The sequence below is a fragment of the Terrapene carolina genome, unplaced genomic scaffold (assembly GCF_002925995.2).
Source record: "Terrapene carolina triunguis isolate 2854851 unplaced genomic scaffold, T_m_triunguis-2.0 Scaffold95, whole genome shotgun sequence".
Taxonomy (NCBI): domain Eukaryota; kingdom Metazoa; phylum Chordata; order Testudines; family Emydidae; genus Terrapene; species Terrapene triunguis.
In genome coordinates this window covers 19,394,443-19,418,912 of record NW_020664446.1, presented here as the reverse complement: position 1 = coordinate 19,418,912, position 24,470 = coordinate 19,394,443, and the positions used below count along the sequence as shown (strand labels likewise).

At 42.1% G+C, this 24,470-nt stretch overlaps 1 protein-coding gene across 2 annotated transcripts; it reads right to left on the bottom strand.

Annotated features, from left to right (window-relative positions):
- Positions 1-1,315: 1,315 nt before the first annotated feature.
- BUB3 (BUB3 mitotic checkpoint protein) lies at positions 1,316-23,478 on the bottom strand. Of its 2 annotated transcripts, XM_024206052.1 has the most exons (8): positions 23,394-23,478; positions 19,369-19,563; positions 14,411-14,480; positions 12,607-12,758; positions 8,673-8,831; positions 5,924-6,101; positions 5,333-5,549; positions 1,316-1,668 (listed from the first exon to the last, which is right to left on the bottom strand). In XM_024206052.1, exons 2-8 carry the CDS (start codon positions 19,561-19,563, stop codon positions 1,659-1,661), a joined length of 981 nt encoding a protein of 326 aa, XP_024061820.1. In that variant the 5' UTR covers positions 23,394-23,478; the 3' UTR covers positions 1,316-1,658. The 2 variants fall into 2 exon arrangements, with proteins under 2 accessions (XP_024061820.1, XP_024061821.1); XM_024206053.1 differs by lacking the exon at positions 1,316-1,668 and having other exon boundaries at positions 5,329-5,549.
- Positions 23,479-24,470: the final 992 nt, after the last annotated feature.

The window sequence follows — 24,470 nt, the reverse complement described above, 5'->3', positions numbered from 1 at the left end:
ATCTGAACTTCTACTATAGATAAGATGACTTTAAGGATGGCATGCAGGTAGGAACACAGGGTTTGGAGTTACCCAAAGCATTGTGTGGCAGATTAGCCAATGTAAATGCCATCAACCTAAAAAAATAGGGCTACTTTTAATGAAAAAAATAATCAGAATGACTGTAAAAGTGGCACTTTAGTAATAATTTTCCTGTGTGCATTATATCTGCTTGCTTTACTGACTAAACTGAGTTTTTAACCACATTTTTACTAGTATTAGTACTGCACAGCCAAATAAGCTACGTGAAAGTGGGCTGGATTCTATTCTAGCTTGAATGTGATCAGCAGAATTATTCTATGTCCACTACAGGTCTCTTGCACATTCCTCTGAAGCATCTGGTAGTTAGCCAATGGTGGACTGGTGGTCTGATCCAATATGGCAATTGTTCTGTAGCTATATAGACTGAAGAATCCTGACAGCAATGAGAGACTGAAAGAGGCTAGCTAAACTGCTTGACACCAGGCTGAGCATGCAAAAGCTGGAAAAAGATATTTCTCTAAGTCAAGATATGATCAGGAAGATAAATATGCAAACATTTTGCTAATTTTACAAAGTCACTTGTAAAATTGGAACTGTATTTTAGTAGTACTATTTCCATATGGGAACTCTTGCTTTTTGGTTTATTCCCCACGAGCAGCTGAATCAAGAAGTCTGCCTGCAGCCTAAACCACTGAACAGCAAGAGTTAGCAGCAAAATAAGCATGAAATCAGGAGAAAGGGGACATTGCCCTCTCCTGAGCAGAATGGGGGTCTCTTTGGAAGAACTGGGTTTCCATTCTTATAAGTTTCCTTTCCCTGCACTTCTTGTGCTGTTCTGTGTCCTCTGGGGTCTCAGGCTGAGCCTGCAACCAAGAGTAGGCCACTTTGCTGCAGCAAAAGCCCCAGTCCCAGCCAACTTCCCTTTCTCCACTCTCAATTGTTCCAAAGCATAACTGATTTCAGGCTTTTCTCTGACCATGCAGTAACTGAAGCACTGACAGTCTGAATTTCATGCACTTCACATAGCCTTTGCTTTTCCTTCAAATGGGAAACTTTTCTGCACTAGCCATCAAGTTGTCACTACAGCCTAGCCTTATTTTGCAAGCATTGTAAGAACAGTGATTGAATAATCAACATCCCTGTGAGGTATGTAGCCCATTTTATTTGATGGGGAAAAAAGAAAAAGGTTAAGTGATTTGCCATAGCCCACATCCTCAGAACTCATGTCCAATGATCCATCCTGGAGGCCACACTGCCACAGAACATGAAAGTTACTACCCAATGCATTTACAGATGAGGTTTTTTGAAAGAGATTTATTGAGCAGTTCAGAGATCACTGGAAGTCCCCAGAGTTAAAAAAATTACAAAATGCAGTAAGTTTGCTTACAGAAAAGAACTAATTTACATTTCAGATTGTGGTTAAAGAAAACATTGATTCTCTGATGTTCTAAATAGAAAAGATATGACAGTAGAGTACAGCATACTGAGGTACATAAATACACAAGTTTTTTGGGTAAAAAGTAAAAGCACTACAAAAAGTTGTTCTTCCCAAAATTATCCTTTAATCACCATTTCAGGTTAGGAGCAGGTAAATAAATCTTTCATAGAGAAAGGAGATTAAGCTTTTTGCGATAACTTTAAGTAGACCTGAAATAAAAAAAAAAAAAGTATGTTTCAACAAGTGACCTTTAGACTTTTTAGAGCATTTATATTTTCAAAATTTCTATACAAAATAAAGATGTTATTAATCCAAAACAGCACAGAAAGGACAACTATTTTACTGTACCAAAAATATGTAGTTGTTTGTCAGAAAGTCATAAGCCTCCCAAATATCCTTTATTTAAAAGGCATTATTTTGCCATGTGTTTAAAATGAAATATCTGCAAATGTAAGATGGTTCACATTAACCTGAGAAAGGAGAAAAAGTCACTAAAAAGCACTACTAACTGAAGCTATTAGGTAGAGAGCTAAGGAAAAGTGCTCCATTTTAGGAGCAAACATTGATATGATGCATTCACACTATAGTATTCGGTACTAAAAATCATTCTTAGTCACCAGAAAGCTGGTGTCCTAAGGTTGGCACAAGCAACTTATAAATGTCAGAAAAGCATATAAACCTTGTTAATGTTTTCAGAAATTCATTTAAAGATAGAAACAGGTCCAAATAGATGCCTGTCTAAATGCATTGCAATTACGTTACAATTATTTTCCAAATACACAGATATGCTCTGTCTTTTCTCAGCTCATTACTGACTCAAACAATTTGCCCTTCTGGGATCAATTGTTTGCTAATAAATAATTGTTTACAGTCTCAAAATGATATTAAGGAGTATTCTGATTAGTTTTCCTTCTACAGCCTAATAAGATTCAAAACTAGCTGATTCCCAAGAGTCTAACCTTAACCTCACTGTGTTTAACAGCCCAGGAAACGATGAACCATCTGTTTCAGAAAATAACGGAGGGCCAAGAGGAAATATTGTTTAATTGTAGATTAACCTCCTCATAAGGCAGAATGAAGCATCTACAGAATTAGCAACCACAACCAACAACAGATAGAAATAGCTGAAAACAGTTCTTACCACTGTAAGCCCCGTAACGGTAAGTATTTTAATTTTACCGTACAGTTACTTATTTTAAAAAATCCCAAGTTTACCACAAGAGGTGTCATCTTCCAACCAACAAAAGACCTATTGACACCAGACAAACCACTGTGGAACATCAATGGACAAAATACTGTTGATTGCTCCTGCCACAACCATGAAGAGGGGACATGTACAAACCCTCGTCCCACCACAGGTTGAACTTTAGGGTAAGGGAATAAACATCCTTGACTAGAAGGAACTGTAACACTATGCTGCTTCGAATTTGGAGAAGGCATAAGGACGGGATCCCCAAGCTACTTAGCTTGGGTTAGCCCTCAAGGACACATAGAGCTTGCATATTAGAGCATCTTCCATTACTTTTTGGAACCTAAGACTGTAACTTGTGTGTCTGTTTACCCGCTTTAACCTTGTAAATTACTAATTTATTTTTCTTAGTTAATAAATCCTTAGATAGTTTATCATAGGATTGGCTACAAGCACGGCCTTTGGTGATAGATCTAAGGTACAATTGAACTGGGGTAAGTGACTGGTTCTTTGGGACTGAGAGTAACCTGAATATTGTTAAAAGCAACAGAGGGTCCTATGGCACCTTTAAGACTAACAGAAGTATTGGGAGCATAAGCTTTCGTGGGTAAGAACCTCACTTCTTCAGATGCAAGTAATGGAAATTTCCAGAGGCAGGTATAAATCAGTATGGAGATAACGAGGTTAGTTCAATCAGGGAGGGTGAGGTGCTCTGCTAGCAGTTGAGGTGTGAACACCAAGGGCGGAGAAACTGCTTCTGTAGTTGGATAGCCATTCACAGTCTTTGTTTAATCCTGATCTGATGGTGTCAAATTTGCAAATGAACTGGAGCTCAGCAGTTTCTCTTTGGAGTCTGGTCCTGAAGTTTTTTTGCTGTAAGATGGCTACCTTTACATCTGCTATTGTGTGGCCAGGGAGGTTGAAGTGTTCTCCTACAGGTTTTTGTATATTGCCATTCCTGATATCTGACTTGTGTCCATTTATCCTCTTGTGTAGTGACTGTCCAGTTTGGCCAATGTACATAGCAGAGGGGCATTGCTGGCACATGATGGCATATATAACATTGGTGGACATGCAGGTGAATGAGCCGGTGATGTTGTAGCTGATCTAGTTAGGTCCAAATCAACATACCCTTAGAGCCTCGACTGGGGTTATTCTATCTACTACCCAAGATCCACAAAACTGGAAATCCTGGACGCCCCATCATCTCGGGCATTGGCACTCTCACTGAAGGACTGTCTGGATATGTGGACTCCCTACTCAGACCCTATGCCACCAGCACTCCCAGCTATCTCCGTGACACCACTGATTTCCTGAGAAAACTACAATGTATTGGTGACCTTCCAGAAAGGGTCCTTCCTTTTTACAGATTCAGACTAACACGGCTACCGCTCTGATACCTGAATATTGTTGTGATTTTTGGTATAAAGGACCATCTATCACACAGGCTGACACTCCATGTTATGGCTGTTATAGTACTTGAGGAGTTCACAATTGAAATTTGGTTGGTGAAATCTAAGTATAGAACACACAACCTGTTTGGAGAGGCTCACAAATGTGGGTGCCAACCTCAGGGCAGACTGTTAAGAAGCAGGGGACAAACCCCAGACACTTTGACAGTTATTCTAGTGTTCTACCCTCAGTGTTACTAAAATAACCATAAAATTGTGATGTTTTAAAACGAGTGTCACTGCATGACAGCCTGTGGAGCAGTGCATTAAAAGAGAAAAAGAACAATGTCAGAGTATCTGTTCCAAAGTGAGATGCAATATTGATTGATTTTAATAAATCACATAATCTTGAGGCTCAAAGGGTCCAAAACTCTGGAGAGTGGCTATACCAAATAGGTAGAATAGTAACTCCTAGAACAAAATGGCTAAAACGTAAATACAAAGCAGTTTGAGATTTAGAAAAGCAAAAAACTAGTGAGCAGTGACAAACCTCGAGAACCTTCCAGACTGTTAATCCTGTGTATTTAACCTAGTGCCAGATCACGTAAACTATAGAGGTTATTCCAGTGTATAATTCTGTATTGTGATGTCAGTTTTTCCATTTAGCTTTCTTTCAAATGGGCATTAACAGAAGCCTATTCTGCCTGGCACCAAAAACATCATTGTTTTCCCTTTGCCAGAAATGGTGGCATAGAGTCTGTTGTTAAAGGGTTAAATACTCAAAATATAAAGAGATTGTTCTCCAAGATACAGAGGATGGGGACCCCTTTACTTGATTTTATGCATTCCCTAGAACCAGTTCAATGCATTTGCTTTGAAGGGGAAAGGTTAAGATGTATTATCAGTGTTTAAAGAAAAGATTAATAGTTCAAAGTCTTAAAGATACAATACAGCAACATTTGCTGGAAATGAATTATTCTTGAAATCTTCAACTTAATTTTGAAGAAGTGAGTTAGCAATAACTCCATAGCTTCAAATAAAAGTGCTTATTCAAAAAGAATGGGAGTTTGACATTCTCCTGTTACAAAACAACTAGACACAATTTTAGCCATCAGACATCTATCAACCTACGGATATTGAAAGCTTGGGAGAACAAGATAAAATCAACTCCAACCCTACTGTCAAGCTGCACTATCTACTAGGCATCAATAATGCTATTCATGACTTTAGGAAAATTAATAAATCCTGGGATGAATGCTAGAAAAGGTTGAAATACAGGTAAAGCAGACTCACTTGGGTTTTGTTTCTGCATCTGTCACTTGGCGAATGAAGATACCATCTTCAGGATGTTCAATGTCATCCATTTCATACATATATGACGATGCTATTGCAAGGGTGGTTCCATCATTACTAAAGGCAAGCGATGCTATGCTGGTGGGATACCGGTGGAACTGGCACAGTCGCTTCTTATTAAATGGATCCCAAATGTTTACAAATCCATCGGAGCCACCTACAAATGGATTTTGGAAAAAAAGAGTTAAGATATTGTAACTGGAAGAAAACCAAACCGTTATAGAATTTAATGCAACCAGACAGTGACAAACGCTATAATGAATTATTTTGTCACTTGTCCAAGGACACTATGAAGCAGTTTTGTAACACAGAAGAGTCCACAATTAATGTGTTAAAGAAATAAACCTGTTAAGGTTAGGTCCCACTGCATCAAAAGAAAAATTACAACATCTTGTTAAAAGCACTAAGTATAGTGTATCAAATGTTCCAGTAACAGCTGAAACCTCTTAATTGAAGCCTAACAAGAACTAGATGTACTTAAACATCTTTAGTACCAATAATGTTATACAACCTGATAAGTATCTACTGTACCTGTAGCAAATGTGTTGTGGATGTTATGGAAAGAAATGGCATTAACTGGATAAATTTGCTCAATATTATTCTCCTTTAATCTGTGACATTTGAATGCATACTTCTTCTTCTGTATTTCAGGACTTGGATCCAAATATTCTACTGCAACGCGGCCTTCAATAGAGCTTAAAACATAACCCTGCCAAAAAAAAAAAAAAAAATACACCTATTGTCAGATTTATATGCAGAAGTTTTCATAACTATGATTAATCTTATACATTTCTAGAACCAGACACAAGAAACACTTTTCACAAAAATTTATGAATATTTGCTTTCATATTTATGGTTCCCATGTATACAACTCAGGGTCCATCCACACAATTTAATAATTAAAAAGTCTCAGGAAAAAAAGCTTTCCTGCAACTTCAACTGCACCTCAAATAAAAGCTTGGTGAGTCTAGAACTGGTCAGCAAGTTACAGAGTTGAACACTCCATATCTGGCCACCTGTCCCAAGCACCCTACTGATCACAACTTTCACAGAAACTCAGAGGGTGACAGGTCATATTTCCAGTATATTATTTCATTAAAACTAGTTCAGGTTAGCAACTAAATTCACAAATGCATTCAACTAAATGCACAAAATAAATCAGAATAGTAATTTCAAAGCATGCCACTTGCACTCCAAAAAAGCATCTGCTTCTCTACCTAACTATAGTACTGGCACGTAGCAAATTTAAATAATTCTTTTTTCTGTAACTTTGCCATGGGTTTAATATAAAAGTTTCTCAGAAATAGGAAAATAATCAGGCTTACCTGAAGCAAAATTATTTAAATCCCAAACTACATTATAGTTTGAAGTGTCAAGTTGTAACTGGACCACCACCACAAGTATCAGAGAAGGAAAAATATAGCTTTCTAAACTGCTGGGGGAATTCTGCGCCACTGCATGTGCACAGAATTAATGTCCCCCACAGATTTTTTTTTCTTCCCCGCAGAAAAATGACTTTCTGACAAGGAAGCAAAGGGAAGCTGCAAGAGCAGTCATACACCACTCCCTAGCTGTACAGGTACATCATTTCAGGCACCTGGAGCAGCCGGCAGAGAGGTAAATCACCATAGGGCTGGGGATACCCTAGCCAATGGCTCCTACCCTGAGCCAGGAAGCTACTAGTCTCGGCTGAGCTGGAGGCAGGAGACGACTTCCTCTTCCCCTGCAAGGAGTGGTTGGGGCTGTGTCAGACCCACCCCTAGAAATCTCTCCCAGCTGCAGGAAGCTCAGCATCCTCCCCTGCTTCCTGCCCCCATCACTCCTCAACTGCAGGGGAGGGGTCACTGTATGGGGAGCTGCTCCCCCATCCGCCCAACCCCCATTCATCTGGTCCTCCCATACCCAGACACCTCTGCCAAGCCTCACCCCATACACCCAGAACCCCCTAGCCCTCCATACCTGAACCCCAACCCACTGAACCTCAACCCCTGCATCTGGAGCCCCCCTGCCTCTGGACCCCCACCCCTGCACCGAGACCACCCCCCCACTGAGCTCCCTGCACTCAAACCCCCATCCTCCTGCACCACCCTGAGCCCCCACATCCAGACCCCCCACATCAGACCCCCACCTAGCTGCACCCAAACACCCATCCCAAGCCACACTCCCCCAGCACCCAGACCCCCTGCTAAGACCCCACACCCAAACCCTCCGCTGAGCCCCAACCACTTTCACCTGGAAGTCCCTGCAGAGTCTCATTGCCCCTACACCTGGAACCACCCCCCCTCCACCCCCAAACGAGCCTCTGGGCATCCAGATCCCCCACACACCTAGACCCCCCACTGAGCTGCCTCCACCCAGGTTGTCCCACACAGAATCCTTTCACCCCACATTGAGCCCCTCCACACTTGGATCCTGCCTGGTTGAGCCTACCTGCCCCACACCTGGTGCGCCTGGCATATTTCTACTCATACTAGCTCTAGAATGAATAACTAGGCCTCCCACTGCATGTATTATCCAGCTCTCACTACCTTGCACCTGAAAAGTTTGTTCCAAATTGTTCCTTGCTTTCCACTCCAGGAGCGCCGCAGAGGCACCCCATTAAACCCTTGGGAAGGGAATGATGGAAGGAAAGATGACCTTACTTATTCTTATGCAATTCCCTCTGGCATACAAGGCATGGCCTTCAAAGACTCTAGAGGGAACCCAGTAGAATAAGGTGTCAAAACAGTGATGGAGCAAGTAGTAAATAAGCTTACAACAATTTTTAGTTAAATATGCTGCACAATACTACACTTATCTATATCCCAGGCCACACTATTGTTGCAGAATTGAGCACCTCTTGAGGAACTAATGGCATAAATGCCTAAAAGTCACACAGCAACAGTAAGTCTTCTCTTCTCTCTCCTCCTCTGCCTCTTTTGCTATTTTGGAAAGGCTTAATTGTCAGTGTTCTGATGCATTAACTAGCACCTTTTAAAAAGGATGATTAAGAGGGGAAGATTAAGAGAAGAAGAGTGAAGATAGCAAAGAAAAAAGGGTTGGGGCATTTTTAAGTGAACATTTTAAAACTACACCAGTGTTTGCTAAAGAACATGGGAACAAGTAGCTCAATATCGGTCATTAATTTTAAGAGATTAAACTATGAATTCTACAAGTTAAATAACTTTTTAAATGAGTAAAAAATGTACTGAGCTGAGTAAGAAATCAAAACAGATCCATTTTTGCTACAGAAGATTAAGTTATCTGAATCAGGGATAGAGTTACTGCACAGCATACATACCTGCTTGTTTGGGAACGCTCTGATGCAACGGGTCTGATACTTCAGACTTGACTCTCTTCTTTGCTGGACATAACCCATGTTCCGCAAATCCCACACCAAAACTCGACGACCTGCAGTCCCCACAATAAGTCTATCTCCAGACACAGAGAGAGTGTACACCTTTTCAAAAGAAGTTTACAAAAATATTACTAGTTTGATTAGCCTGGATATCCACCTTTTATCATCAAGTGATGAATTAACTGGAACATGCAATTAAAAAACAGATGACCTCTGCAATTAAATATAGCTATAGACTTTTTCTTCTTTTTTCAGCCTGTAATTTAAGTGCTGGATGAGTTGCAGTAGTCTGTAGGAGCATAGCTGATCTGGCAGTACACGACATGAAGATGCAAATTCTACCTTAACTCTGAGCCTTAGTGCATACCTTAAAATGCAGCTTAATATCGTAGCATTGTATATGCAGAATTGAACTTTGTGCTGTATTTTAGCTAATATGTACATATGACATTTCAGGCTTTAATCACTTAGTCAATTTTATTCAAAATTATCTTATTCCTTATCTCAGTGAGATCCACACAACAAGCCAAGTTTGATATTTCTGCCTTCAGCTACTGTGTTACCCATGTGCAAAATTTCTGAGTAAAAAGAGAAAGTTTCTTTATGTACATAAATGGAAAATTTCAGACCAAAAAAAGAAATTTGCAAAAATTATAAGTAACTGAAAGAGAGAAAAGGTTATTCAAATTGGAACTCGTCTTTACTTATAATGTGCACAAACCTGCAGCCACTATCATATTAACCCTGTAGAGCAATAACACAGTACTCTACCAAATATTTTCCTTTTATTTTCTTCCCCCTTATAATCCCATGTTTCTTTAAAAAAAAAAAAAAAATCCTCTCTCAGACATGAGCTTTGTTAATCAAAAGGGAGTATCATTAAGGGGTACGCTGCCAAGAAAAGAAATATTAAAACCTGTTTTCAGAGATGTTGAGCAAGCACAATTCTAAATTAAGTCAATCAGAGCAGAGCTACTTGGCACATCTGGGAAAAAAAAAAAAAAAAAGAGCCCATGAAGTGCAATGCTACTCTGATAAATGACATCATAAGGGTTCATGTTTATTGTTTCCTCAATAACTTTCACAGAATCTTTTAAGTTTGCAAGAGATTGGGTTTCTAACTACTAGATGTGTACATTCAACCTGGGATCTGAAAAAAATAAAATAAAATCAAGCTTGGGCTTTTTTTGTCTCCCATTGTCAGTTCAGATTCTGCAATCAGAATTCTGCAATCAGAATTCAATTAAGCATTCTGATGACGCATAGCCAGGACAAAATCTAGCTAACACATAGCTGTGCTGCTGCCACCAGAATGTTAGTAAGGGTGGCAAGTAGTAAAAACAAGCTTTTGCTAAAGCAAGTTAACATGGCTAAATATATAACATTCTACTTACGTTGTCAGCCTCTCATTAGAACTAAAAAAAGTTAAATACATTTTTCACCACTTATGCTGTTTAATTTTGACATCTATTTGTACAGTAAAACTAGAGAAGTCAACTTCATTTTCTGGTTTCGTGTACTACCCATGATGCTGCTGAGTTTTGCTAATACCAGGAAATGCTTAAATAAAATCAATTTTTCATTTAATTTAATGAACACATTTCCATATATGTCAGGGTTTGTAAAAGTGTTTTTACAAAACCATCTTTGGTCCTAAACTACCTGACATGATCTTTCTATGTATTATGCTACCTACATTCAGGCACGCTGTCTTGCTAATTAACTTTGTTTCTAAAAACATGCTTGAATATTTGAAGTTTGTTCTCGTTTTTTAATGGGTTGGCTCTCTAATGTTCAGTCTACCTAAGATTTATCAGAAATTTCTGAAGAAATCTAATGGCCCAATCCCACTTGTCTTCCTTTTATGAAGAGGGCAAGAAAAATAGGAGCGCAAAGCAAGGACAAGCATTTGAATAAGATTTAGTTTTAAATATGAATTAAATACTTCCCAATAGTTTTACAGGACAGTCAAGAAACTACTCTGCTTCAGATTGTATAATGAAAAGAATTTAATAGTCTACATTTATACTGACAATCACAAGGAGTTATGCATTTTAAATAATGATCATTTTTGACTATTACATAAAATTTGATGCAGGTATAAACAGACATTCACACAAACAATATAAATTTTCACATACATAGGAACAACCACATTAAGAACGTTAAACATCCTAAATCTTCTTTACAAACTGTTGTCACACCTGTATAATAAGCATTCTTTCTACACCTCGCAATCATAAATCAAATGAAACCACTACCATGTAGTTGACTAGATGTATTCATTTATCAAAGACAATATTAAAAAAGTGACATAATGAATCTTGCTGAACCAATAAGCAGCTTGATTCAGTGTGGCTGTCCATTATACGATATTCTGTCAGCAATTTATCATAGTTCTTTACATGCTACATACAACTATAAATAAAAAACTAGAAATAATGCAATTATTCTATTCAGAATAAAGTTCTTACCAGAAGTAGATTCAACTGTGTTGTGGCAAAAATAATAGCTATTTAGATGCAACGTGGAACATACTGATAGCTCTAACTACAACTGGACAACATGTATAATCTAAAGAAATGGATGAAATCAACAGTAATGCAAAACTGTAAAGTGTTCTTTAAAATTAGCTACCATCTGGTTATGAAGATAGAATGATATGATATGATATATATAATCTCCATGTATATCCACTGAGACTGTTGCCTAGAGTGAAAAGGTTAGCATTCTATGTGACTAAAGCTTACAATGCCATATTTTATTCTTTTCTTTCTACGCTTGTCAGCAGCAGAGTTGCATATTAATAACAGCAAAGAGATGGCAGCATGTATTCTGTGCTAATGCTGACTAAAATTCAACTCATTCCAAAAATGATTAAATGATTTAGTCCCATCTTTCACACAAAGTAAATTTTTCTTTCATATACTAATTTCTCCCACCATCCAATTTTCTGCACATCATACCAAAAATTCAAAACTACTGGGGGCTTTGGTCTGTAAAATCCCAGAATTTGAACAGCAGAGGTGCAGCAGATCACTACTGGGGCACAGTGGTAGAATTGTTTGGGGAAGTTTGCACAGCACATCCTTCAATACATCTCACTGAAGCCAGTGATATTAGTCCTACTTTCATGAGCTCTACGTTTTCTTCAAATTTGTCTCGATGTACAAGAATTTGATTTGTTTACCAAAGACTACAAAAGACGTGTTGAGAATAAAGTCCTACTTTCCTAATGAAAGCTGGAATCATTAAACTAAGGATTACTGTACTAATCTTCACAGACTAGCTAAGGATTTATACTATACACAGAACACTATACACCAAAGCATATGTTTCCACTTAGCCCTGGTCTACACTACAAAATTATTGCAGTATAACTACGTTACTCAGGGGGGTGAATAATCCACACTCCCTGAGCGATGTAGTTATACCAACCTAAGCATTGTAGAGAGCACTATGTCGGCAGCACAGCTTCTTCCACCAACATAGCTACCCCCTCTCGTGGAGGTGGAATTATTAAGCCGATGGGAGAGCTCTCTCCCGTCAGCTTAGAGCATCTTCACCAGAAGCACAACAGCGCAGCTGCTGTAAATTTGTAGTGTAGACTTGTCCTCAGTGTTTATTTCTCATATATCAGCTAGCATACAAGTTTCAGATCTTATAATAGCCATAGTGTCAAGGCAGAACATTTCCTCAGGGCCCTTGACAGTGCCACAAGACATCCTCTCACCCAGTAGACTAACTAAAAGGAAATGCCTTGCTTGGAGGACATTCATTCTCAACCAGTCACTGTATGCATTATATATATAGTTTAACAGATGATAGTATACAGTTAGTATTAATGTATATAATTAGTTATTGTTTAAATACAAACCTTTTCAGGTTGAGAGAAAGTTCCTGCATTGCAAGGAGTTCTGGGATCCCACAATTTGACTGTCTGATCCCAACTTCCAGTCACCATTACATTCACCTCTGGACAATATTCAACACATCTGATAGGAGCATCATGCGCGCCAACTAGATTTTCTACAAGAGAATAGATTTATATGTAACTTTACTGGTTCCATTAAAATCCACAATTTCTTGAATGAAAAGCGCAGAACAATATTCATATAGAAGTAACAAACTATAATCTGCCATTCACTAATGTGTTGGCATGCTGAGATATCTTTTAAAGAGTGCTTGGTCTTCTGATCTTTGCAATCAATACACTTTTTAAAAGTGTTAAATGTAGACTGTCTAGATACCAGCTGAGATTTTCAAGGGAGCTTAAGGGCATTAGGCAGCCATGTGGAGATTTTCAGAGGCACAAAGGGGCGGTAGGTGCCCAACTGTGATTGACTCTCAGTAGGAGCTGAGCACCTAAATCTTAGGCTCTTTTGAAAATCTCAGACATTGACTGTGTATTACAAAAGTTTAATCAACGTAAGTGTAGGACAGCCATATTAACTCAGGGCTTTGCCACTTGTTAGTAATTAGGCACTCCTAACAAAAGGCGACAATGAAACGGTCATAGCACACCATTATTCATTTCACACTACCTACCACATAATACAGAAAAACAGTATGAGGTTTTTAAAGTTGTATTGGTACTCTCTCTATAAAACCTGGCTCCTTTTGTTACCCTAATTCAAACATCTTTGAACAGAAAGGAAAATTGTAACTAGTAAGATTATAGAAACTTCTAGAGTTCCCTTAAATAGCCTTCCGTGACATAAGGTCCCATTCTGAAAAACCTTCCATGTGTCCTGCTGGAAAGCTGGGAACCACTCCTTCCCAATGTCACACTGCACCCATTTTGGCCTCACTATGTCATGAGAAGCCAAATCTTAATCACATTCCTGGAGCAGGACTCAATATTGCCCATCTTCCTACAACTCCAACAAGGGTAGTTTGGAAAACAAAGGGGGAAGAAAACATTTTTCTGGCAGGTTCTTTTTAAAAGGAAAATGGCAAGCTGTTTGTCATTGCTTAGAAGTTTGAATGTTCCCTCACAGAAACTGATTAGTAGGCAGAGTGCATGTGAGGCCGTAAAGGGGGAATGATAAAATTGCATTTAACACAAGTACCACCACCACAGGTGGCATGCATGCATATACTCATTAGATGTATAAAACTGAATGTTATGATAGAGTTGAAAATGTAAACATCAGACAAAAGAAAAGATTATGGTTATTGTAGGCTAAGCTGGTACCACAAGTAACTTTAATATTGGCATTTCCTAACTTCTGTGTGCTTGACTTTGCAACCTTAATAACGTAGGGTTTTTTGGTATATATGTCACCGCACTGCACATATTAATGCAGTGGTATGAAGCCAGTGGATAAATAACTTTATGCAGCTCTCTTGAGACCATAGGTTTCATTCGGCTTAGAGTTGTCCATGGCTAATTAAAGGTTTAATTTATCTAATACATGCACAAAGTATATAATAATGTATGAAAGTAAATGGAACTTCTCCTATTATATCTGCGACTGCTTTCTAAAACACTACACTTAAATACAAAGAGAGTTCATGAATCAAACAGCTTTTATTCTTTAAGCCAGTATCCACCATCTAAAAAACCACAGCCATATATTTATTTGAATTTTAGAATTATAAATTAATTGAAAATAAACAAATTCCACACATTATTTGTTCACTTAAAAATCATCTATTACAGTATTCAGCCAGCTTACCTTGGTCCGTGTTCAAATCATGCATTTTCAACTGCTGATCTAATCCTCCACTCCAGGCATGTGTAGGATCCTGTGAAGTAAGAAATTCTGCTTTATTGTATATGTTCAGTTTTCTGGGCTTAAATAAGTTAAGTGTCGAGGTGTCACACTTAACCTCCTGGACACACTCCAAAGTACCTCCTTTCTTGCTGGAAATTAAGAAAGATGGAGATTCATAGGTAGAGGTGGTGGAGGTTAAGGTCCTGAACCTACAATCAGATCCACACAGGTAGAACATGCACCCATTCAGAACTTCTGAAATCAAGGGTCTGAGAATATTTTGGAATGAAAGGGTTTTACAATATTAGGTGGAGTGCTTTAATTTCTGTAGAAGAAAATAATAATTAATTAGAAATTGCAATTTGATATATTGTACAAATAAACTTTATTTTTTCCATTTTCTATCTGAATTAGTGACACATGCAGATTCTTCAAATTACTGTCAATGCAGGTTAATCATCCTATTAACTTCTGGTGTGTCCATGTACAAGGGGCACCATGACCTCCCAAGCACCCTCTTGTAGCTGAGTGTGGCATTGAGGTGGCCTGCTTAAGTTTTCCCCTGTCAATGAGATCACTATAACAGCCCGGTCAAGGAGAAACCAAAGTCTACTTGACAGCAATACCTCTTCCTTCAATAAAGCCTTCTGAAAGGAGCATTTGTATAACGGTATTAAGGCTCTTACTTCAGAGACCAGATAAACAAAGTCCCAAAACAGAAGTCTGTGGGGTCTGGCAGCAACTCCTTCTGCTTTATAGTCTCAGGCTTCTCCACTGCCACAAGAGCTTTTGTAGTCTTGTTCAAGGTCTCTCCTAGGTCTCCCTACCTGGAGAGCTTTTGCCTAGTTCAGGTTCCCTGGGAGCTCCTCTCCTACAGAGCCTCCCTTCTCCTCAGAAACTTCCCCAACTGAGTTCTCCAAAGCCTTTTATTAGGCCCAGATGCTCCTTAGTTAATTGCCTTCCAGTTACTTGGGCCTTGTCTATACTACACAGTGTGCTTTGTCAGCAAAAGGCAGCTTTTGTCGACTAAACAGTGGAGGTGTATACACTAAAATGCTCCACCTGCCAACAAAATAAAACCACCTTGAGAAGAGGCACAGAGCTTTTTGCGGCAAAGTTAGATTGACAAAGTGTCAGCATAGACGCTGCATTCATCACATCATCATAACTGGCCTCTAGGAAGTATCCCATAATGCCCACCGTGACCACTCTGCTCACTGTTTTGAACTCTGCTGCCCTGCATCCAGCTAGACAGGCAAGCGCCGCTCCCCTTTCAAAGCCCCAGGAAGTTCTGAAACTGCTCAGTGTGGAGAGCTCACATAAGACCGCAGTAGTTGGCAGACAGGGCAGGCTGCTGCTGCGGGAGGTGGGGAGAGAAGAGAGCGACTGCTCTGCTGTGCGGAGCTGGGGAAGCAGGCAGGGGCTGATGTTACGGTGTCCTCTCTCTCCACCGGTGTAGCAGTCTCTGCTGAGCTGGAATCTGAGGATAGGGGAACACCAGCTGACTGTGCACCAGCTTCTGCCTCAGGATTGGTTGCTTCCGGCTGCTGTCTAAACTTAAAGAGACAGCATGCCAACACACACACTCCCTCAACATACACACTGTCTCTCTCTCTCTCACACACACTCATTACACACACACACACACACACACACACACATCTGTGGGCTTCTTGTGTTAGTGCTCAGCAGTGTCAGTTTGGTCATATTACCAAGTGCTACTTTAAAAAGTGATTTTAAGTGTTACTTTTCAGGCACACACAGCAATTATTACAAGGTTCATAGCACAGTTCAAACAAACAATGCTAGGCTCAGCATACTACAGCAACACACATTACTGAAGCTCAGTGTTAATATGCTCCTTCAAGGCATCCCCCAGCCAAATAGCCCCCCCATTGGGCTCCTCTTATAGCACAGCACAATACTGAACAGCAGTGCAGGATCCATGCTTTCTGGCAAACATGGGTGGGTTGCAGGTTACCAGGGCAGTTGAAAAACGGCTGGCAATCTAGGACATCCATGGAACTATGGAATTGAGAAACCTTCATATTGTGATGTTGTACCTGCCCCCATGAGCCATTGCAAACCCTTCCCAAAGCACCCTGTGGCCGTTGCACGGTGGGATAGCTACCCACAGTGCACTGCTATCTGTGTCGATGCAAGAGCTCCTATTGCGGATGCACTCCACCGACACAAGGAGCACAGTGTGGGCATGCAACAGCAGTTTAATTATAGCGATGGCTGTATGTCGGCATAACTTGCGTCGACAAAACTCGGTAGTGTAGACAAAGCCTTAGGCAGTTAATTATCCCCTGGCAGACCAAGGTTGGCTCATGCCCTTCAGTGGAGCCTGTCACAAGTACACTGGGCATCTGACACCCAATAAAAGGGCAAACCATGTGACAGTCTCTTTTAAAATAAAGCTGAAAACCAGAACCACAAATGACTGTGTGTTAAATTTGATTAGAACCAAGGATATACTATAGAAGGCTTAGGTGTAAGTTTAATTAGTCTTAACTGGAAGTCCTTCCAAGAATGCATCAATATCGTGGCAGTAGAGTATGCTTATGTATGGGGCAGGACATTCAAAATAGTTTGCTCTCTTTTAATGTATTCCAGAACACCAAAAAGAGAATATAAATTTAACTGCTTTCCCCTAAAGAATATCATAAATAGCAGTGACAACTGGATAGACATTTTAAAGGATGCTTGATTCCTGTGCATGTTCTCAGTAAAGTAAAGCACAGGTCAAATAGCAACACAGGAATTGTTATACCAGATTAAACCAGCAGCCTATATAATGCAGTATCCTGTTTCCAATACTGGCCAAAACCAGACGTAGGTGCAAAGAAACCCTGCAACAGGCAGATATGGAATAACCTGCCCAATGGCATGTTTCTTCCCCAACCCCATTAATTAGAAACGTCTTCTATCCTGAGGGTTTCTATCACTTCCAAAAAAAAATCTGGAATCCATCCACATCCACACCATTCTGACTCAATGTTAGTTATCCATATAAAAGCCCAATCCTTTTTTTTAATTCTGCTAAGTTTTAGCCACATTGACATCTGATTGTCATGCCAGTTGATTGTTGTATTAAAATGTTTTTTTATTTGTTTTAAATTTACCGCCTTTCAATTTCATTGAATACCCCTTTGTAGTTGTACTATGAGAAAGGGTAAACAGAAATGCCTGACCTATCTTCTAATTAGTTCCTATATTAAGTGAACACAGTTTACCAGTTTATTTCAAAGAGAACTTCCGAAGTTTAGTTAAAGGGTTCCCCCCAAAATACACAAATAGTAGAATTACCATAAATTCTCTAGAATGCACCTATTGTTTTCCCTACAAGATTAATTAAGAAACTTCCTGACCTAAAGATTAGTCAGATGCAAGTGATTATTTCAACCTTCTCCTGTGTCAAGAATTAATGATCTTTTTAAGGAAAGATATTCTGAACACAAGATACTTGTACTCCTCTACCCCGATATAACACGAATTTGGATATAACGCAGTAAAGCAGTGCTCCGGGGAGGGGGGGGGGGGAGGAAGGGTGGAGGGCTGCGCGCTTCGGCGGATCAAAGCAAGTTTGATATAACGCGGTTTCACCTATAATGTGGTAAGATTTTTTGGCTCCCGAGGACAGCGTTATATCGGGGTAGAGGTGTACTAGCTATAACTATTCATAATACACTAACTTCTCACATATACCTACTAGCTGCCTTCATGCTTAACTTTCCAGAACTGGACAATAAACTGAGGAACTGCACTGTTAAATAGTTGGTCTGCAGCTATGGTGGATGGGCACACAGCACATCACAAGGTGGAGGGAAAAAAGAGAAGATGCATAGAGGCAGTAGGTCAGTCTCTCATTGCAAATCAGGGCATTCCTATATCAACTGCAGATGGTCCCAAAGGGCTGTTATGGCAGTCAGGGATTACTAGAATGCAGGAGCTCCCCACATCTATGTCCCACACCCTGCAGAAAGACAGGGTGATATAGGAACTCTGCATTACTAAACCATACTGTACCAATGCTGCTACGCCGCTGTAAGATTGTTCATGTAGCCGCTTTATGCTGACAGGAGAGAGATCTCCCGTCAACATAATAAAACCACCTCCACGAGCAGCAGTAGCTATGTCAGCGGGAGAAGCTCTCCTGCTGACATAGTGCTGTGAACACTACCACTTATGCGGGTGAAACTTATGTTGCTCACGGGTGTGACGGTGTAGACATGGCCCAAGTGACTCCCCAGGGATGATCCTGTTATGTCTAGATAAGGCATCTTTAATGCAGCTTTGCACACCAGAGAATCTGAAGCAGCTCTAGCATATCTGAGGCTCGGGGGCTAAATATTTAATAACAGATGGTAAAGTTGATTTGCTTTTTAAAGCAATTTTTAATAGTTTAAAAGACAATTTTAGAATATGAATAATGTAACTGAGTTTCAGAATTGTTACAACCCCTCAATATTACAGCAAGATCAGTGCCTCCAGTTGGTTCTGGCAGGCCCAAGGCCATCTGCCCTGAACTTTAAAAAAAAAAAAAAAAAAAAATCCACATCTGCCTGAATGTTACCTAAAAGAAGCAACCAGGATCACTGAGACAAAAACTAGAGCAACATTCTCTATATTTCAGTTTGTTGGCTTTGTATATGATTGCACTTTCTGTATAATCCATTTCACTACAATCAATTACCTCTGTTTGTATGGATCTTTGACACAGCGATAGAAAGAATAAATTTTAAAAGTCAAAAAACCACAAAAATAGTAGGGGCAATTGTAGCTTTTTTTACACTTTTAAAAAGCGGACTGCATTTCAAGCAGCCACTGTCCCCTTTAATTTAAGAGATTAAAGTACTCCCTTTGTAGCTTTGGTATATAACTGGAATCCAACATAGACAAGATGACATACTTACATAAAATGCACAGTCGAGCACTGCTCCTGAATGTTGATACTTGAGTCTCATGGTGTTGGCAGGCACATCATAGAGACGGACAGAAGTATCCCAAGATGAAACAAGCAGAAACTGAGATGTATTAGGACTAAACTTTACGGATGAAATACCATCTTCTGGCGGTTGGTTTAATTTAAATTCGTTTGATCCAGTCATCTGAATTAAGATTATAAAAAAGTTAGTTGTCATTACAATAATTAATAGGAGTTAGAAGTGGCAAGTTTGTGGAATAGTCAATACATCTAAAAGCTAACAACATACTATAGGAAAATTGTAGAAAATAGTTCTGTTTATTATTTTATAGCACCTAAATGTGTGCTAGGCACTACATAGAAATCAAAGAAAGGCATAGTCCAGGGATGGCCAAACTGTGGCTCGCGAGCCACTTTTGCCATTAAAGTGCAGCTCATAGAGCCCCTCACGCCCCCACCTCATTCTCCAGCTACCAGACTAGGGGTGAGGAGCTCAGGACTGCCTTGCAGTGGGGTAATGGCTTCTGCCCAGCGCAGAGGAGGTTCTCGGGGCTTCAACCCCACTGGGCACACATGCCGGGGCTCAGGGCTTCAGCAGGAGTGGGGCTGAAGCCCTGCGCCCCATTGAACACCTCCGGGGGGGAAACTGAAGCCACAAGCCCCAGCAGGCACCTCCCACGGGGCTGAAGCCCTGGGCCCCGACAGGTGTGCGCCAGCTCTCAAACTTCTGAAGATTGTCATATGCAGCTCGGAGAGTTAGTAAGTTTGGCCACCCTGGCACAGTCCCTGACCCAAACTGCTTGCCATCCAAAGCTTTGATCCTTAAGCATGTGCATAGTCCTCACTGAATTCACTGGGTTCAAAAAAGAATTGGATAAATTCATGGATAATAGGTCCATCAACAGCTATTAGCCAAGATGGTCAGGGACACAACACCATGCTCTGTGTGTCCCTAAACTTCCAGCTGCTAGAGCAGGGGTTCTTAAACTGGGGGTTGGGACCCCTCAGGTGGTCACGAGGTTATTACATTGGGGGTCATGAGTGGTCAGCCTCCACCCCAAATCCCGCTTTGCCTCCAGCATATATAATTGTGTTAGATATATAAAAAAGTGTTTTTAATTTATAAGGGGCAGTCGCACTCAGAGGCTTGCTATGTGAAAGGGGTCACCAGTACAAAAGTTTGAGAACCACTGTGCTAGAGGCTGGGACTGGACAACAGGGGATGAATCACTCAATAATTGTCAGGTTCTGTTCATTCCCGCTGAAGCATCTGGCACTGGCCATTGTCAGAAGACTGGATATTGGGCTAGATGGACCACTGGCCTGACCCAGTGTGGCCTTTCTTATGTTCTTATAACATATAGAAGTATTTTCAAATTCAGGGATTAAATATCAGGAATGACAGAAGTGATAATCAATAGGGATTGAATAGGGAAAAAAAACAAGTTTTACAGCTGCATAACTCAATTTAAGCACCTGCACATTATGGTGGTGCTGGTAAAGGGTTTTTTTAGCTTCTCCTTCCCACACAATAAACATAAAAAAATAAGAGTAAATATCCTTGCCTCACTTATTGTGGCACCCCAGAGGAGGTAAGTTTTGCAGAATTTAAATAAGGTGTAAGAGTAGCTTGGTGGACCACCAGAGGAAGGGCATGCCACAAATACATAGGAGGTTGCATAAAAAAAGTAACAGGAGACAAAGACCAGCATCTTTGATAGAATGGAGGGCAATACAATACTGTATTGTTTATTGGAAGAAAACTACCAAAAAAGACAGGGGGGAAAAAAAGTCACCGATTGGGGTCAAAGTATACAAAATGCCTCAAAAGCTGGTACCATTCCCATAAGCTTCAAGGAAGTTTAGTTACACTATTTATAAGAGCAATTCTAACTTGTCTACACTGCTGCTTCAATAAGTTCTAAGACCGTTTTAACTTTTTGGTAATTTCCATAGTATAGACAGTCAGATAAGTAGAGAGAGACAGTTATGTAGGTAGGCAGCGAAGGGGAGGTCAGCGAGTCTAAATTTGATTCAGTGGAGAAGAGTCAGAGATTCAAGGTACAATCAATGGTTTATGAAGATAATTTTAGCAGCTACATTTTGGGTAAACTGAATATGGGCTATGTAGATATCAGGAAACCCAAGGAAGAAGTAGTTGCAATAATCAAGCCAGAAGATGAGGGAATGGACAATACTTTTATCTGTTGGGGAACAGAGGAACAATTGGATCTTGTGAATACTGTAGTGTAGATGAAGAAACAACAATAAGTTTTAATACCTCAGATAGCTTAATACATAAACACACATGTATGTACGCAAACACTACACTTTCTAATCATTTATTAAATAAATATCCTTTGCCAAGGGAGGGGACACCAAAAGATATTTCCTGAAAGAGGGACTGATTTGTGTTTAGACTCCTTGGAGGAAAGGAAATGGTAAGACTGGGAGTTATTTGGGGGGAAGGAGACAGGGAGAGTGCTTAGAGACTGTTTTGAAGTAGAGAAATTCCTGGGGATGGGAAAGTGTGTTGAGGCTGCTTGAGGAAGGAAGCTTGGGAAGGCTGTTTGTGGGTGAAACACTGGGCGGGGCCGAGAGCACCCAGGATGGGATCAGAGGGACCATGTGCAGAGGTTGGGGGCACTCAGGATAGGATTTGGGGACTGTGTGTGGAGGCTGGCAGAAGTGCCCCAGGCATGGGCCTGGGATAGCATTTGAGAGCTGTGTGTGGAGGCTGCCAGGAAGGCTGAGGCTAGACTGGGGGACCACCCAGGATGGGATGGGGGGAGGGTGCCCAAGCAATGGGACAGGGGGCCTGTCAGCATGCAATGGGGGGCAGGAAAGAGGGCATCTCCAGAGACTGAAGCTGGGAACCAGAAGGCCCGCCCACAATTGAGGGTGTGGGAGCACAGGCTGGGGACCAAGGGGAGAGAGGGGGGAGGCCCTGCCTGGGACGAGAGGCAAAACCTAAAAGGGCGTGCACCCAAGATAGGAATCGGGCAGTGTACAGAAGCTGGAATGACCTGCACCCAGAACAGGAATCGGGGGGTCAGGCACCTGGGACAGCACTGAGGGGTCATCTGCAGAGGATGGCACGGGGGCACAAGAGAGACTGTGTGTGGAGCTCAGGAACGTCAGAGTGTGACCTAGAACAGCAAGTGTGGAGACTGGGGGGCAGCCCCACCCATCCCAGTGACTGGATTGGAAGGGCCACCTGTAGAGGCTGAGGATGAATGGCACCCAGAATGGCACTGGGGGCCATGTGCGGCAGCTAGGATTCTGCAGGCACCCAGGACTTGATTAGGAGAGTACGCGGGTATGGAGACGGATGGGGGCACCCATGCCCAGGGCGATGGACTCATGTGGAGAGGCTGGGGACAGGGGAGCGTGCTTGTACCCACAACAGGACTAGGAGGCGGGGGCATGTGCAGGGCCAGAAAAGGACTAGGGTCCCTGCGCGGAGGTTGGGTGGCAGGGGGAACTTCGGGGGAAGTTGGGAGCCAGGACCTGAGGAGAGCCGGGCCCTCGTGTAGGGAGCCTCAGGGGAGGTGCCCCCCCCATATGGGGAGCCTCGCGGGGCACAGAGCGGGGCGTGGGGGGGCTGAAGGGTCCGGCCCCAATGTAGGGAGCATCCGGAGGGGACCGGGGAGGCGCCGTGGGGGGGAGCCTCGGGCAGAGGAGCTGGGACCGGGCGGGGAGGTTAGGGGAGCGGGGCAGCACGAGGGGCGGAGAGGCTGAGGGAGCCGCGGGCTCGGGGGGCGGAGGGTCTGGTTTGGATACACTCCCAGCTCGGCGGAGCGAATCGTTCCCCTGCGGGGGCGACAGAAGGGTTGAGGCAGCTCCCGCCCTGAGCCGGCGCGGCCGAGGTGGTGCAGCCAGCCCGGCCCGGCCCGGCCTGCCCGATCTAGGCCCTTTTCCGCTGGCCCCGAAAGAAGCAGGAAACAACTCCCCGCCCCGGGCTCTCCATTCCGCGTCGTTCCCGCCCCCCGGCCCACAGAGAGCCCGGCCTACCTTGCTGGCTGTCCCGTTTACAGCGCCTCCGGGCCTGCCACCAACCGCCACTACTCAGCGCGCGCCGCGGCCGCCTGCCCCCAACACAACCCCGCCCCACCACCGCGCGGGTCCTTCCGATTGGCAGGTTTGAATGACGAAGCTACACAGCCCAGCATACCCCGCGTGCACACGTGCAACTACAACTCCCAGCATGCAACGCGCTAACCGGCACCGGTGGCTTCTCTGTGCGAAGACTACATGTCCCAGTGTGCCATAGAAAAAGCGTACGCCAAAGGAGCCGGTCTCCGGATGGGACATGGCATGCCGGGACTTGCAGTGTGCACGTCTCGGCCACCTTCTGGTGCAGGCGGAGCTACCGTTTGGCCAAGGGATTCTTTGCCTAGGTGCTTTATGGGACATAACGAAGGTGGATTGTGCTGATCTGGCCGGAGTGGCTGCTGCTCTCCCGGGGGAGAGGAGAAGGGAGCTGGTGAACAGTAGTGAAAGGTCAAGGACAAGCAACCAAAGTGGGGATCACTTGCGGGGGGGTTCCCCTGGCCCCACAGACTGTTCTCCTGTGCGGAACTCCACCCGCGCACCAACTCCATGCACCGGCTAGCTCCGGCTTCATCCATGCTCCATTGTTATCAAAGAATCAGTTTTATTCATGCACCCATCCACCCATGGGGAAGACATAGATATAGGTGCGTAGGTAGACCCACTCCATCCCTATACCAGCCCTCGCTCCTTCTTTGCATCATTTATCCATAAACCAGTTCCACTCATGCACCATTTGTCCATGCATGCTTAACTCCATCCGTGTACTAGCTGTCTCCGCGGCCCCCTCCATCCGTACACTCACTATTCCATTCTTGCGTGCGCACACAACGCTGTACAGCAGGCAGGAGATGTACCCCTAAATTCCCCTTGAGCATACTTTTAAAAAGTGCACTTTCCTTTATGGCTCCAATAAGAAATGGAGAAGCATGCAATTAGTGTTCTCCCTTCTCATTCTATTTGCTTTTTCTATTTACTTGTATTTATATATTTTAATTCGGAGTCTTAGCAAAACCAGTTGCATTAAAACTGGCCTTG